This window comes from Cydia strobilella, chromosome 9 (assembly GCF_947568885.1).
Source record: "Cydia strobilella chromosome 9, ilCydStro3.1, whole genome shotgun sequence".
NCBI classification, from domain to species: domain Eukaryota; kingdom Metazoa; phylum Arthropoda; class Insecta; order Lepidoptera; family Tortricidae; genus Cydia; species Cydia strobilella.
The window spans coordinates 8,516,199-8,532,795 of NC_086049.1; the positions used below are offsets into that span (position 1 = coordinate 8,516,199).

The 16,597-nt window shown below is 44.9% G+C and overlaps 2 protein-coding genes across 2 annotated transcripts in view; one reads left to right on the forward strand and one right to left on the reverse strand.

Moving 5' to 3' along the window:
• LOC134744237 (26S proteasome non-ATPase regulatory subunit 12) overlaps positions 1-16,597 on the forward strand; it is a 423,568-nt gene that overhangs the window by 389,686 nt on the left and 17,285 nt on the right. The gene's annotated exons all lie outside the window — the stretch shown is intronic.
• LOC134744207 (meiosis regulator and mRNA stability factor 1) overlaps positions 1-16,597 on the reverse strand; it is a 28,046-nt gene that overhangs the window by 4,087 nt on the left and 7,362 nt on the right. The window contains exons 7-17 of the mRNA XM_063677927.1: positions 13,265-13,418; positions 11,868-12,000; positions 9,471-9,713; positions 8,741-9,278; positions 8,340-8,494; positions 6,982-7,117; positions 6,513-6,618; positions 6,150-6,305; positions 5,482-5,676; positions 4,698-5,052; positions 4,021-4,173 (exon numbers count right to left, since the gene is read on the reverse strand). Of these exons, the coding sequence (XP_063533997.1) occupies positions 4,021-4,173; positions 4,698-5,052; positions 5,482-5,676; positions 6,150-6,305; positions 6,513-6,618; positions 6,982-7,117; positions 8,340-8,494; positions 8,741-9,278; positions 9,471-9,713; positions 11,868-12,000; positions 13,265-13,418 (2,324 nt within the window). The remainder of the gene's footprint in view (positions 1-4,020; positions 4,174-4,697; positions 5,053-5,481; positions 5,677-6,149; positions 6,306-6,512; positions 6,619-6,981; positions 7,118-8,339; positions 8,495-8,740; positions 9,279-9,470; positions 9,714-11,867; positions 12,001-13,264; positions 13,419-16,597) is intronic.

A 16,597-nucleotide genomic window follows, 5' to 3' on the forward strand; every position in this document is an offset into this window, starting at 1 on the left:
TAATAATTACTAAAACGTGAGTCTTCATTTGAATATCACGGATTTAATTTTTCCGACCTTACCGAATTTCTGAATACCGAATTTCTGAATACCGAGTTACTAAAACGAGTCTTTATTTAAATATCACGAATTTCATTTTTCCGACCTTACAAAAGACCTAATTATTTTATTTCCGATCGGACAATGATTTTTCGGAATTTAAGAATTCGGAAAAAAATATTTTCGGAAAAAGTGTATAATCGGAACTTTCGGTCAAATGACAATCGGATTTTAAGTTTTCGGAAATAGCACATTCGTGATTTTATTCCATCGTGTTTTTAAAAATCGTAATTTTGATATTTCGGACTATTCTGATATTTCGGTTATAAAAATCGGATTTCGGAAAAACGTATTTCGGAATATTTAGGTGTTCCCATGGGTCAAGAACACCACTGTTTTATTCACGCGTGCATGAATTGTAGGGGGCAGGCATAGGACCCCTTGCTTATTGGCGCGAAGTGTAAATGTCAAGTTTAAGCTTCCAATGTAGCCTATAAGATGGCAGAACCTACAATGCACAAGAAAACGTACGTGAACTGTAGAGGGCAACACGTCACGTGTCACTGTATAGTTCATATATGTTTCCGCATGAGGCCACAAGATGGCAGACCCTCCAACGCGCACGGCGCCTATAGTGTGAATGGTAAGTTTCAAATTTAAGCCGCAAAGTGGACGGGTGAGACGGTCCTTTTTTAGAAAATTAGAATTTTACAGTTGATGGTAATGGGTAATTTGCCCCCAAAGGTAATGCATAAGTAACCCCCTTATTCATAAAACTTTATGGGCCAGCGGGCGCAGCATGGTTCCATTTTTATCGCTTGTCACTGTGTCCGTCACTTTCGCACTCACGTACTTGGTAAAACGTGATAGGCATGGTGACAAGCGATAAAAGTGCGATCGTGCTACCGCTGCCGATTTAGTTAAATTATGTTTTATCCCTTTCTTACACATACATACGTCAAAATGACAGATAAAGACAAACGATTCATAGCTAATTCAGGACAGTAACGCGTTTATGAATAACGTCATAAGCTTTTTTAAATAGCATTATGATGATGAGCAAGTAAGTAAATGATTGTAGATAATATAATATGGAGGTACCTAGCGCCAGTCGTCGCACATCAGGGTCGCAGCCGCGCAGCTTCCTGAAGGCGCTGGAGAAGTACTCCTCCGTGCTGCCGCGCGCCACGCTGCGGTCCGCCGACAGCACCGCGCACGTCGCCACCCACAGCGGATTGTAGATAATATAATATGGAGGTACCTAGCGCCAGTCGTCGCACATCAGGGTCGCAGCCGCGCAGCTTCCTGAAGGCGCTGGAGAAGTACTCCTCCGTGCTGCCGCGCGCCACGCTGCGGTCCGCCGACAGCACCGCGCACGTCGCCACCCACAGCGGATTGTAGATAATATAATATGGAGGTACCTAGCGCCAGTCGTCGCACATCAGGGTCGCAGCCGCGCAGCTTCCTGAAGGCGCTGGAGAAGTACTCCTCCGTGCTGCCGCGCGCCACGCTGCGGTCCGCCGACAGCACCGCGCACGTCGCCACCCACAGCGGATTGTAGATAATATAATATGGAGGTACCTAGCGCCAGTCGTCGCACATCAGGGTCGCAGCCGCGCAGCTTCCTGAAGGCGCTGGAGAAGTACTCCTCCGTGCTGCCGCGCGCCACGCTGCGGTCCGCCGACAGCACCGCGCACGTCGCCACCCACAGCGGATTGTAGATAATATAATATGGAGGTACCTAGCGCCAGTCGTCGCACATCAGGGTCGCAGCCGCGCAGCTTCCTGAAGGCGCTGGAGAAGTACTCCTCCGTGCTGCCGCGCGCCACGCTGCGGTCCGCCGACAGCACCGCGCACGTCGCCACCCACAGCGGATTGTAGATAATATAATATGGAGGTACCTAGCGCCAGTCGTCGCACATCAGGGTCGCAGCCGCGCAGCTTCCTGAAGGCGCTGGAGAAGTACTCCTCCGTGCTGCCGCGCGCCACGCTGCGGTCCGCCGACAGCACCGCGCACGTCGCCACCCACAGCGGATTGTAGATAATATAATATGGAGGTACCTAGCGCCAGTCGTCGCACATCAGGGTCGCAGCCGCGCAGCTTCCTGAAGGCGCTGGAGAAGTACTCCTCCGTGCTGCCGCGCGCCACGCTGCGGTCCGCCGACAGCACCGCGCACGTCGCCACCCACAGCGGATTGTAGATAATATAATATGGAGGTACCTAGCGCCAGTCGTCGCACATCAGGGTCGCAGCCGCGCAGCTTCCTGAAGGCGCTGGAGAAGTACTCCTCCGTGCTGCCGCGCGCCACGCTGCGGTCCGCCGACAGCACCGCGCACGTCGCCACCCACAGCGGATTGTAGATAATATAATATGGAGGTACCTAGCGCCAGTCGTCGCACATCAGGGTCGCAGCCGCGCAGCTTCCTGAAGGCGCTGGAGAAGTACTCCTCCGTGCTGCCGCGCGCCACGCTGCGGTCCGCCGACAGCACCGCGCACGTCGCCACCCACAGCGGATTGTAGATAATATAATATGGAGGTACCTAGCGCCAGTCGTCGCACATCAGGGTCGCAGCCGCGCAGCTTCCTGAAGGCGCTGGAGAAGTACTCCTCCGTGCTGCCGCGCGCCACGCTGCGGTCCGCCGACAGCACCGCGCACGTCGCCACCCACAGCGGATTGTAGATAATATAATATGGAGGTACCTAGCGCCAGTCGTCGCACATCAGGGTCGCAGCCGCGCAGCTTCCTGAAGGCGCTGGAGAAGTACTCCTCCGTGCTGCCGCGCGCCACGCTGCGGTCCGCCGACAGCACCGCGCACGTCGCCACCCACAGCGGATTGTAGATAATATAATATGGAGGTACCTAGCGCCAGTCGTCGCACATCAGGGTCGCAGCCGCGCAGCTTCCTGAAGGCGCTGGAGAAGTACTCCTCCGTGCTGCCGCGCGCCACGCTGCGGTCCGCCGACAGCACCGCGCACGTCGCCACCCACAGCGGATTGTAGATAATATAATATGGAGGTACCTAGCGCCAGTCGTCGCACATCAGGGTCGCAGCCGCGCAGCTTCCTGAAGGCGCTGGAGAAGTACTCCTCCGTGCTGCCGCGCGCCACGCTGCGGTCCGCCGACAGCACCGCGCACGTCGCCACCCACAGCGGATTGTAGATAATATAATATGGAGGTACCTAGCGCCAGTCGTCGCACATCAGGGTCGCAGCCGCGCAGCTTCCTGAAGGCGCTGGAGAAGTACTCCTCCGTGCTGCCGCGCGCCACGCTGCGGTCCGCCGACAGCACCGCGCACGTCGCCACCCACAGCGGATTGTAGATAATATAATATGGAGGTACCTAGCGCCAGTCGTCGCACATCAGGGTCGCAGCCGCGCAGCTTCCTGAAGGCGCTGGAGAAGTACTCCTCCGTGCTGCCGCGCGCCACGCTGCGGTCCGCCGACAGCACCGCGCACGTCGCCACCCACAGCGGATTGTAGATAATATAATATGGAGGTACCTAGCGCCAGTCGTCGCACATCAGGGTCACAGCCGCGCAGCTTCCTGAAGGCGCTGGAGAAGTACTCCTCCGTGCTGCCGCGCGCCACGCTGCGGTCCGCCGACAGCACCGCGCACGTCGCCACCCACAGCGGATTGTAGATAATATAATATGGAGGTACCTAGCGCCAGTCGTCGCACATCAGGGTCGCAGCCGCGCAGCTTCCTGAAGGCGCTGGAGAAGTACTCCTCCGTGCTGCCGCGCGCCACGCTGCGGTCCGCCGACAGCACCGCGCACGTCGCCACCCACAGCGGATTGTAGATAATATAATATGGAGGTACCTAGCGCCAGTCGTCGCACATCAGGGTCGCAGCCGCGCAGCTTCCTGAAGGCGCTGGAGAAGTACTCCTCCGTGCTGCCGCGCGCCACGCTGCGGTCCGCCGACAGCACCGCGCACGTCGCCACCCACAGCGGATTGTAGATAATATAATATGGAGGTACCTAGCGCCAGTCGTCGCACATCAGGGTCGCAGCCGCGCAGCTTCCTGAAGGCGCTGGAGAAGTACTCCTCCGTGCTGCCGCGCGCCACGCTGCGGTCCGCCGACAGCACCGCGCACGTCGCCAGGCACGACGTCACCCACAGCGGGGCATCACCTGTACAGTATACAGTACAGATATATGTAAACTCAATAAGAAACGCTTATAATCTGAGAGATGAAAGGGAGAGGGAAAAGGTAGTTTGTTTCGAGTCCTATGAATTTGCGACACATGTTTTTATTTCATTAGCCATATGGATTTTTATTTCAGCCGTGCCACTAACAGTTTGTCACTAACAATATATGGCACGGCTGAAATAAAAATCCATATGGCTAAAGAAATAAAAACATGTGTCGCAAATTCATAGGACTCGAAACAAACTACCCTTTCCCTCTCCCTTTCATCTCTCAGATTTATCTCTCAGATTATAAGCGTTTCTTATTGCGTTTACATAACTACTAAACTTTTGATGAAAAATGTCAGTATGGCTATATATAATAGATGCTGAAATAGATGTCAAACACAATAAAAAGTCCCCGGGCCAAGGCCTCCAGTGTTCAAAGCTCCCAACTTTATCCCGGCGGCTAAGCTCAGTGAAATTTGTGATTGGTATGCATTAAATATGCACAATAGGTACACACCTGGGGCACGAACTAGGCCATTCTCAACACAGCCACCCGTCGCGTACACGAGCTCTTCCAACGTCGAGGCATTAAGGACGTCCGGCTGCGGGGGGGCGCCGAACTGCGCCGCGTAGGCCTGAGGGAGGGTCTCTAAAGTCACAGGGCCGAGGGCTCTGAATCGCGTAGCTAATAATGCCCGGGCAGTTCTAATAGCCAGCCTCACGCCCCTCTCGCCGCTCGGTTCAGTGTATACGGAGACAGCGTCGGGGATAATGTCGAAAAGGTCGACGAGCTTGACGCAGCCGTAGAGGGCGACGCGGAGCTGGCTGCCGAAGTGAGCGTGATAGGCGGGTACGAAACGGGAGAATTCCATCTGAGAAAAATATTCAATTATAAATATACGACGATAAGGAATATTGTCTTTAAAGATCTAGATACAAGAATATAATTTTTAAAGTTATATACGCCACAAAAACAGCATTGCTGGCGATTTTTCACCTCATTTAAATCGATAATAGAATCGATTATATATTAGGTTCTCGTCTCATCATGGACGAGACGTCTAGCTAGAGTCTCGAATAAGGGCCAGGTAAAGCAATCACCATTCGGACGTTCCTCAGAAGTGAAGTATGAAACTTCCTATACAATAACATTTTGCAAACGCTCCAAGTGCCTCTGCTGTCTCGCGACACGTTACGCGCGGCGCGGACACGTTAGACGGATTTTACCCGCGACGGTGCCCTCGGGCGTGCAAGACAGCGGAGCCACTATGGAAGCCACCTCGGCAGTATCGGATACTCACCCTCAGGTTGGGCGTGTAGCACAGCAGCTCGACGGCCTGCAGCGCGAACTGCGCGGCGCGGGCGCGCTCCTCGGGCGTGGGCGCGCGGCGGGGCAGCGACACGGCGCCGTCCGCCGCCGTCGCCACCGTGCCCGCCGACACTCGACGCATCAGCTCCGCCAGCGTGCACACGCCGTACTCCGCCGGCGAGAATGGCTGGAATCACATATTCATTCAATCGTATATTCTAAAAATCGGCTACAAATCTCGGATGGCTGGACGCTTCTACACGTTAAGTTAAACTTTTCATAAAAAGAAAGGCCTACCGAGAAGTCTCTTCGAGCTGTTGGCAGCGATTTTGAAAGCCCAGACTGTGCAAGTATTATTTAAATGTCACAATTTCATAGAAGTTTGCATTAATAGCATTTGCACAGTGGGCTATCAAAATCGCTGCCAACTTAGCCTGGTCTAAATCATCTTTTAAGATTTACTGCAGAGCTTTGTTCAAGTTCAATTATTATACAGATCAAATTTAATACTAAGAATTTCACAAAAAGATCGTCAAACATTGTTTCAAAGGAGAAACAAAGGTTTGGAATAATGCGAATTTAAAGTATTGTACCTGACCGAAAGGACAGCAACATCGTTTGAATGCACTCGTATGACCCTAGTAATGAACATTGACCAACCTTGCCGAAGTTCTCCTGGTACAAGGCAGGAATGTCGTTAGGGTACACGGCGCGGCCGGGCACGGCCTTCAGCAGCTTGAGCAGGTCGGCGGTCCAGCGCCGACCCTGTGCCGCCGCGGAGATGGTGATGATGCGATATGACCCTGAGCCTAGTACCTGGGAACGGACGACTTTGTTAGAAAATCTGGGGGAAAATTTACGCGACAAATGGCACAAAGCCATAAATGCCAACCCTGAAGTAATAGCGAATATTCAAAACCAAATGCGGGTAGTTCGTAAAACTCGCAGTTCTAGGAAGATGTTTGTACTTGTACCTCTACTAGCTTTCTTGAAAGTAAGTAAAACGATAGATTATGCACTCACCACGATAGTGCTGCTGAGCGCGGAAAGTAATTCAGGTAGCTTCGTGAATCCGTAATCAGCTACGCGGCACTGGCGACCGAAATGATGATGGAAAGATGGTATCAGCCTAAAACAACAATTATGTTTAAAGAATTGCTATGTTTTACGCAATTTAACTATATTAAGTTATAAAAGCTAAGCCACACCCAAATTCGTATGCATCATTCTCCACCTGTGTGTAGTACGTAGTATATAACTTGCGTTGCGTACCGCATTCGTTATAAGTGCCTACGCAATGCAAACGGTGTACTGCAATGAGAGATGGAGCCGTGCTGTGTGCATCGGCCTGAAGGTCGCGGAACGCTCCGATGTCGTACGCCAGACACTTGTTTTAACCAATGTACGCCGGTCGGCGTCAGAGTCAAGCGCACCTCGGAGCGTGAATTTCGTGAGTGAGGCGTTAGAAATGTACATAAACGTGTTTACTGACTTGCTGAAGGGTATGCAGCAGCGGGGCGCGGCTCGCAGCAGGTCCACGAGCTCGCGCTCGAACAGAGCCAGCATCGGCTCCAGCGCCGGCGCCGTGCGCGGCCGCTCGCGTTCGCCGCTCGACCGGGAACTAGAGCCTGGACAGGATACTGATTTGTTATACAATTGTAAAAACTAACTCATTCCAAATCATGAATCTAGTATAACTGGATCGGTCATGAGGGGTGGGGGAAAATGACCGAACGGGATAGTCTTATGTATCTTTCAGTAGGAGTAGCAGAGAAAGCGCTGTTATTGTTTGTCCTTGTCATAGTTTCACTTTTCCACCGCTGCCACAACCGAGGTTGTGGCACACAAATAAGTACGTGACATGCTGACATGTCATGTTTGTTCGTTGCTTGTTTAATTATTGTTGTTTTGTATGAAATTGTGCTTTCTCTTATGAAATATAGCGTTAGCGTTAGCGTTTTGAATGCTTGAACTTTGATAAAATAATGGTGAATTGTTCTGTAATCGGCTGTAATAGCTGCTCTGAGCAAAAATATGAGATCATAACCTTTCACACGTAAGTACGGTATTTTACACCTTCCTCTTAACGCACTATGTGAGAATAACATCGTAAAATTACGTAACACTCAAAGCAATGTAGAATCAAACGATTTCAATAAAAATATCGCCCAAATTACGTAGGTAGGTAGGAGTCTTGAGGTCAGCCATTTTTAAACTTCTTCTTAATTTAGCTGCATAACTATCATGTTAGGGATACCGGATGAAAATATCATAATTTTATGGGTAATTTTGACCTAGAAGTTTTTTCGTACTTCTATTTCCAAAAAAAAAAAAAACAAATGTTGTGAAGATTAAATGTGGTGTACATTAATTGGTGTGATTGCGATTTGTGATTTCTTTGAATTTTAACCCATAATACATTTTATTGTACGTTTTATTTACTAAACATGTACATACATGTGTTTATGTACATAGTTTTGTACCACCTGCGCGAATTATAGGAGGTATTTCATTGTTCATACGCCTAAAAAGAACGGCCCATTGACATTTTATTTAACAATTTTTTAATACCGTCAAACAAGCTAACTTTGCCTCCAGGGTAATCGCCCCAACATGATATCAAATATTGGGGTAATTTTTACCAATATGGTATCCCCACGTTTATGACGTCATCTATGTCTATCCCTCACGGGCGCACGCGTATAGCTGATCTATGTAATGCTAGGTCTATGTTCCAAATGTATAAGGCCGCCTGCGAGCAACGAAAATGATAAAGTAATGTTGGTTATGTGGATCTATATGGAAAAACACTTTCAGAACACAAGTTTACATTGTAAGAACAGAACTCACTGAGATCGTGCTGCAGCTCCTTGCGCACCAGATGGCGCGAGGGCGCGTCGCGCAGCTCGACGCCCGCGGCGCCGTGCAGCAGCAGCTCCAGGGGCACTCCGCGGGTCGCGTCGTACGAGAATGACGAGAATGCCGCCTCGTAGCACTCCACGAAACTGAAATACGAATAAGTTATGACCAAACTACTAGGTACTACGAAAGCTTGCACGAATGGAATAAACGAAATTTTCATTGTACGAGTGACACTGTATTGTAACTTCAAAAAATTAGAACACCACGACAGAAACGCAAAGAGTAAGTAATATACTTATTGAATCCTCATTTAGACCTAGTCTACACGCATGAAGACAGAGCGGAAGACGAAGCACAAAAAATAATTCCTACATAGGTATAACACTAACCTTAATAAAGGCAATTTTCCTCCATGGCTGTCCAGCAGCGCTAGAGTATTCTTCGCCAGCACAGAAATCTCCATAAAGACGGGCTGCAGAATCCTACTCCCATCCTCATGTCCCGTACTCAATCCGTCATGAATATGACACTTCCACGGCGCCTCCTCCATGTCTAACTCTGTAACTGGTGTTAGATCCGTTAATTGTACGAGTCGCCCGTAGCCTTCGTGGATTACGACAGTGTCTTTAAGCCTGGCTATGTCGGAGGTGGTTAGCGCACAGCAATGGCGGCTAGCGTAGTTATCTCTCAGTCGGAGCAGAGGCAGGGCGTGGTTGGGGTGGTCCAGCAGGATGGCCCGGAGCCTGGCGCGCAGCACGTCCTGGTTGGGTGCGGGGGAGGGTCTGCCGAGCGCCAGCTCCAGGCGGCGTCCGCCCCACGCGTTGTCGAGGCGGCGCTTGTGCACGCGCGCGATGGCCAGCCGCGCGTCCCACTCCGAGCGGACCACCACGATGGCTATGGGGCCGTCGTTGTACACCCACACCGTCACTATCAATAATAAAACCTTTCTTAACATTCAATGGCGGACATTAAATGAAATTTACGAAAGTACACAGTAAATACAAGACGAAACACGCTATTGCCCTTTAAACTATATTAAAATCAACAAAACTCTGGTGGATTAATTGTGACGTTGAATCTCCGTTTCTCATAGTTGTATGGTAAACATCAGAAAGTTACCTTTGACAACGGGGACGTACTGGCTGAAGAGTTTAGTGAGCATGGCCTGTATGACGGCCGGGTCGAAGGGCGGCAGGTTGGTGACGGTGAGCTCGGCCGTGGAGTCCTCGGCCTCGCTGCCGGGCTCGCTGAAGGAGGCGGACGAGTTCCACGGCGACGCGGCGCGGCTCTGGCTGTCGCGGGCGCGGCTGTCGTCGCCGCTGTTGCTGGACGAGCAGCCCGAGCGGTCCAGCGGAGCGGATCCTATTTACAATTAATCAATATTACCCCTTTGACCGCCAAACACGTCAAATGACGCGGGCGGCTACAGCCCAATATCAACCTTCGTGCATTTCGACCACGCTTACGATGACGCACCAGCGCCACGCACGACAGGCGTAGCGTTCAAAGGGTTAACCTTTTAACGCAGAATGCAGTCCATAAAACGACCTTTTCCAAGATTGTGAACTTATAGTTAGCCTATAAATCTTTCATTTTAACTTTTCAACTCATTAAAGTATCCAAATTACCTCCTACACAACCTTAAGGTTATCGTAAATTTCATTACGCCTAACGTATAAATAATTAGACATTAAAAAGGACGTCTTCTGACCATACAATGAGGGCCTCAAACGCGCCTCACCATGACCAAGGGCGAATGAGCCAGCGAGGTGAAAATTATCTTGTATTGCCAGAATGCAGGTAATAGTCATCATCATTTCAATCAATTCAATATTGTCCAATAAATATTTTTAGTCACTTGTTACTTTTCATCATCATGGCATCAACTGTTTTTTTTACGAACTGTCGAGGATTTAAATATAAAATAACTAGCTTTTGCCCGCGACTTCGTCTGCGTAGAGTTAGTAATTTGGGTAGCTTATTTTTTATCCAATCTGCTTAAGGGATGACTTCTGGGATAAAAACTACCCTATGTCCTTCCCTGAGACTCAAACTATCTCAATACCAAATTTAAACTAAATCGGTTCAGCGGTTCAAGCGTGAATAGGTAACAGACAGACAGACAGTCACACTTTCGCATTTATAATATTATTAATATGGATATTCACCAAAGTTTGGTCATTTAATAAAAAAATATCTTTATCCAAAATTATAAACTTTTAACCAAACGCCCTACAGAGCAATACCTAATATACCTATAATGCATACATCAGCAGATGATAAGGCCTTAAAGGGTCGGTTGCACCAAACTGTTTGTCATCGTTAAAGAGTTGCAAAATTTTATTGTATGGAATAGAATAAAATTTCATAAATTTCATGGAAAGTTTCATAGTAAACCGCCGCGGCGAGCCGGGTGACGTTGATCAATCTGTCTAGTGCGGATGGTGCAACTGGCACTAATACTTCATGGGCATTTACTAAAATAAATATTGAAAACCCGATTCTTTCAAATCTGGCCATTATTGGGCTCATTCTAAGAATCGACAGCATTCTCCATCCTACCTTTAAAAAAGATGTCCCAAAAAGTTTTAGTGTGAAAAAAATTTTCATTCGTATGTGTGTGACGTAGTAGAATGAACAATTTTCATACAAATTTTTTTATCATCAGGATTGAATATGCTAGTGATTCTTGAGTTGAAAGAACCCAAAAACCAGTGTTGGCCGAACGTTAATTGCAATTAACCGGCTCTTGTCGGTGGAGTAACCGCCACTCCGTTCTTCTTTCTGCCACTGTTTTGAGCTCCTGATACGTCACTACGTTGATTTTCTCTTTGGCTTGGTCCAAAAACGCACGTCTCGGTCTTCCTCTGCCTCTCCTTTTTTCTGTTCTTCCTTCTATTATAGACTTTATGTAAGTATTGTGCCGTATCAGGTGCCCCAACATGTTTCCCCTTCTGTTTTCAATGATTATCAGCAGAGATCGTTTCTCACCTACCAAATCCAATACTTCTGCATTCGTTTTCCTCTCCTTCCAGCTTATACCTCCATGTCCACATTTCAAAAGCGCTTAGTCTGTCTCTATCACGTAGGTCTTGATAAATCGCTTTCTAATGTTTCGGGATATCTTTGCTTTAAATAGGTGTTTTTTGGTGTTGAAAGGTTTTTTTAGCCATGACTATGCGTGTGACGATATCCGAAGTGCATCTGGAGTTGCATGTTATAACGCTCCCTAAGTATTTAAAACTTTTTACTTGCTCAATTACTGTATTTCCAATTTTTATATTTTTATTTTTAAAGGACCATTAATAAGTACCAGTACAAATTGAACCGTTAACCGTAACGGATGGTTACAGTTTACGGTTCAATTTGTACTGGTTAATTGTTAATTGCATTAACGTTTCGGCTCACACTGCCAAAACCACCAGGAACTGTGAGAATCAGGTTTTCTATTGTAGATTTATTTTATTTTAGAAAAGGCCCTCATAACACTGACGTCAGGACGTCACCGTCACTGACCGTGCATGCCGCGGATCTTGCGCGGGCGCGGCGCGGGCGGCGGGCAGAAGTCGAGCGGCGGCGGCGTCGGCGCGGGCAGCGTCTGCAGCGCGCGCGCCCACTCCGTCGGCGGCGCCAGTGGGACAGGTGAGGCCTAAGGGACAAGTTACGATAGTCAATTAGCTCCATGCATGAATTTATTTTTATTTTTGGATTCATAATTTATATCGTTGGAACACCGGAAATGATAAAAATACTTTTGTAAACCTTAACATTATTTTATTAAAAAATATTTAAAATGTTAAAAATTTTTGAGCGGTTGAAACGCACATAATTTTTGGCGCGAATTCGACAGAGCGTGATGACGTCACACGTTGGGCGGCCCAACTGACGTTTGCTACTAATGACACTAATCTGTCGAACGTGTGACGTCACGTGGCGTTTCGAGCGTTTCGCTCACTAGCTTTTCGCGGGCAAATTTTTGTACTTTTTATTAATTATCTTAAACAATTAAATGATAATTTAATAACGGAACTGCATTTGTAACATGATATAACGGTAGCAAACATGCGAATAAAAAATATTTCGTTCAAATATAATGTTCATGCATGAGGCTAATTAGCCTTATGCATGAAAAAAGCTAAAAGCTAGTGAGCGAAACGTCACGTGACGTCACGCGTTCGATAGATTATTTCACATAAGTGTCATTAGCCGCCCATCACTGGAATTCTTCTTTAACACATCCAAGAAAATAATATAAAACTTTAACGGCTCTACACTTTCTGGTACTTGTGATGTTATATCTATTGTTCATTTCTTATTTTTCTCCTTATGTTGGCAATGGCATGCTTCTTAACTGTCAAAACTGTCCCCTTTCCCGCTCTTTTTCTAATAAACTGAACATAATGTCCTGTCCTGTTGTCTGTGTTGTTCATAACAATAAATGTTTTTGTTCTAGGTTCCCAGCACAATTCCTCTTATCCAATCAAAATTAATTATTCACCGAACATTCTCTTCGTGCGTTTTAAATAATTTTTAATAAAATAATGTGAAGGTCTACAAAATTATTTTATTTTTCCCGGTGTTCAAGCGACATAAATATGGGGGCACGGAAGTGCCCCCGCCAAGTCGAGCAAAACCAAGAGGCACGGCCGTACCATCCTTTTCTCGAAATCACTCAGGCCATTTTCAACGTCCTGTAATTTTGTGATAGCTAAAGCTAGAACCCTGAATTAACATGATTTAGATACATTTTCAATAACATGTAATTTGAACACGTATTTTAAGAATTATTGCATGTTAAAGTTCCTTAGTTTTGTCACTGACAATCGCCGCTGGAATACGCGTGGTAGGGCTGGAGGGGGCGCAGGTACCGCGTGCTGATCTTCCGACCGAACACGTAAAGCAGCTTTGCTCACCTGCACTGGCGGCGGTATGAAGGCGGGCTGGTCGACCCCGGCGGTGCTGTAGCCCTCGTCGCTGGAGTACGCGTGGTAGGGCTGGAGGGGGCGCAGGTAGCGCGTGGTAATCTTCCGACCGAACACGTCCTCGCCGTCCATACGCTTCAGTGCCCTGGCGAATATTAATAATTAGTAAATACAAAACGAATATTAATAATTAGTAAAGAAAAATTATAACTTGTCAAAGGGCCATGGAGCGGAACATCATGAACCTAAAACTTAGAGACAAACAACGTCACACGGTTATAAGGGAAAAATTAAAGTTATCGACGCACTATCACATTGCAAGAAGCAAAAATGGAAGTGGGCTGGCCACGTCGCACGAATGAACAACGAAAAATGGACTAAGAGAGTCACTACATGGGCGGGACCTCCCGGTAAAAGAAAGTCAGGCCGCCCACTGGAAAGATGGGCTGAAGAACTAAAAAAGTTTGTCAGCGACGACTGGATAACTATTGTTACCCAAGATAGGGAAATGTGGAGTAAAATGGAGGAGGCCTTTACTCGTCAAGAGGTCCTTAATAATAAAAATAATTAAAAATATTGTATAAAATCGCTACCGACTTAAACATGCATGTTAAATAATTTGATAATATTTAATTTAATTTATTAATGTATTACAATTATTATATTTTGAATTTAATAATGGAATATAAATATGTGTATAATTATTAAGGAATTAAATGGCTTAAATAAATAAATAAATACAAAACGGATTATCTTTCACAATTCAATTTAGATACAGTTATTTGTTTTATAAGGGGGCAAAGTTGTTGTTTAACCGCTCGTGCTAATATTGATACCCAAGCAAGTGAAAGATTCCAAAATTGAACCACGAGGCACTGTCTCAAGGCACAAACCAAAATTTGCCAATGAGTGAAACAGAATAATTGTTACCCCGCCAACGCGAGGTAAATACTAGTTAGACCAAGATAATTCTGCAGCGATTTTTATAGCAAAGGAGTGCAATGTATTATTTGTCATAATTTCATAGAAGTTTGACGTTTAAAATAACACTTATTATTATTTATTTATTTACAAAAACATGTCCGGCTCACAGCGGAGGCCAAACGCCATGACATGAGAAAAAAACATTTCATACACAACACAAGACAAGTAAAACACAACAAAACAAACAATTCATCAGAAATAACATAATTAAACATAATAAAACAACATTCGGGCATATCTCCCAACCGCCTTAGTCTAGGGACGTGTGACAAAAACATTTAAATATTGAGATATTTTTGAGCACAAAAGACACAACTTGTCATTTAAAAGGTCAGCATCCTGGACCGAGCCAACTAAACCGTTTAGAAGTTCGAGGGCTCTCGACGTGGGCGCTATGTGCAATAAAAACCGCTGCAGAGTTTGAAGCAAGGAATGGAAAGCAAGTAAGTTTAATAAATGTCATAATAAAAATAGTTTTGATTTGTTAGTTTTTATTTTTTTTATTATATTACTGAATTATTATTTTTTACAATTTGACGATCTTTTTGTGAGTTCATGTTATTTAGATACATTGTGACATTGTTAAATATCATGTAATTCCCAATAAGAAATAAATTAATCTAATCTAATCTAGTGAAAACCGGCTTTATTGAAATGACAAATAGGAAAAGGAGCAATAATATTTACAAATTATGACTTGAAGTGAAAATATTAATGGTTAATAATGACTGACTATGATAACGTCAACGCTTTGCGGAGTATCGTTATTTTGTAGTTAGGAAAAACGAGAATTCTTACTCGCTACATTTGAATATTCCCTATATTTTTCTAATCGTCTAGTCACATTTGATATTATAATAAGCTAAGCTTAATTTTCATATAATCTGTTGTCAATTATATCCAACCAAATGTCGACTATTTTATGAATAATAATAATGGTAGGTATAGGAACTCTCATCATCCCACCAGATAATCACACTATAATAGCTTATCGTCCTACGATTTTCATACCTATAATAATATATGTAAATACAATTGAGAAAACACCTAAACTGATTGCAGTGAAAACCTTTAAATATTCAACTAATTAGCTGTTTATCAGAGTAAACCACAAACGTACACATATATTCATATGTGTACGTTTGTGGTTAATAAATCAGAAATCAGCCGTTATCGTTCAACCATTATAAAACGAACAAAGAAATTTGAATTTGATTCGTTATGGAGTGACAGGTGCAACCCCCTCCAACGTACATATTTGAAATCAGCTGTCATAGTCCCGCCATATTTTTAACCGTTATGAATGAATACTTTTCCCGCCAATTCTTATTTGGATAATAATAATACGATATTATATTAACATAGCTCCAAATGAAAGCTTGATTTCAATAAGAAATACATGAATGATAATTAACTTCAAAACCGCCTACTTGGCCGGAGAATACTGCTTACAAAATGTTGCTAAAGAGAACCATTCAACTCCTAAATACTTTTATTTGGCTAAATAACCAACACAACCTTAGCAGCTTTGTATAGCGGATTTCAAATGTTACAATTATAACATTTTTTGTTGGTCACAACAGTACGTAAATAGTAAAATCTATTAGGTCTCATTACAATAAAAGTTTAGAAAATATTTTTATTTTCCCAGCTTTTCTATTATATTTGGCATTTACTTTATATTTTGTTTAGCGATCAAGTGTTAAAATTGTATTATTAAAAAAATAACCAAATATTTCGCCATGCTTTTTAAGTATTCAAGTTCAACAATAAATGGTTACTTTAATGATATGTTATGGATTATCCACTAATAACGAACTTAAAAAATCTAAAGTAAGATACTGAAAACCGTTTTTCCTATACAAAATTCCAATAAATCGTCAAATTAGACAAAAAAATCTTACCCTGAGACTAGCATGATTCACAAATAAATAAGCAACGAATAAAAAAGGCGTTTGACGCCTATAAAATTAAACTTATAGTGTTAGACACCACGAATATCGAATTATAGCCGTTAGAAATTATTTAAATTTCGAAAGTATAGTAAAAATCACTGTTTCTGGCTTGTGTCTGGCGATGTAATGACCGTTTGGACGTGGAAGGACGACACTGTAAGGTGACCCCTATTGTGGGTAAGTACACATTTGCGACAACTGAATGAGTATAAATGATGAAGTACCCACATATGAGATTCTAACGGATGCGTTCAGTATAAGATTATTTATACAGTTCTATGGCAACAATAGGATTGAAATCGAAAGTGTATTTTTTCCATTTTGCAATTTATATGAACTCAACAGTTTTAGACTAAAATATTAAATTGTAGGTAAAAATTATGGC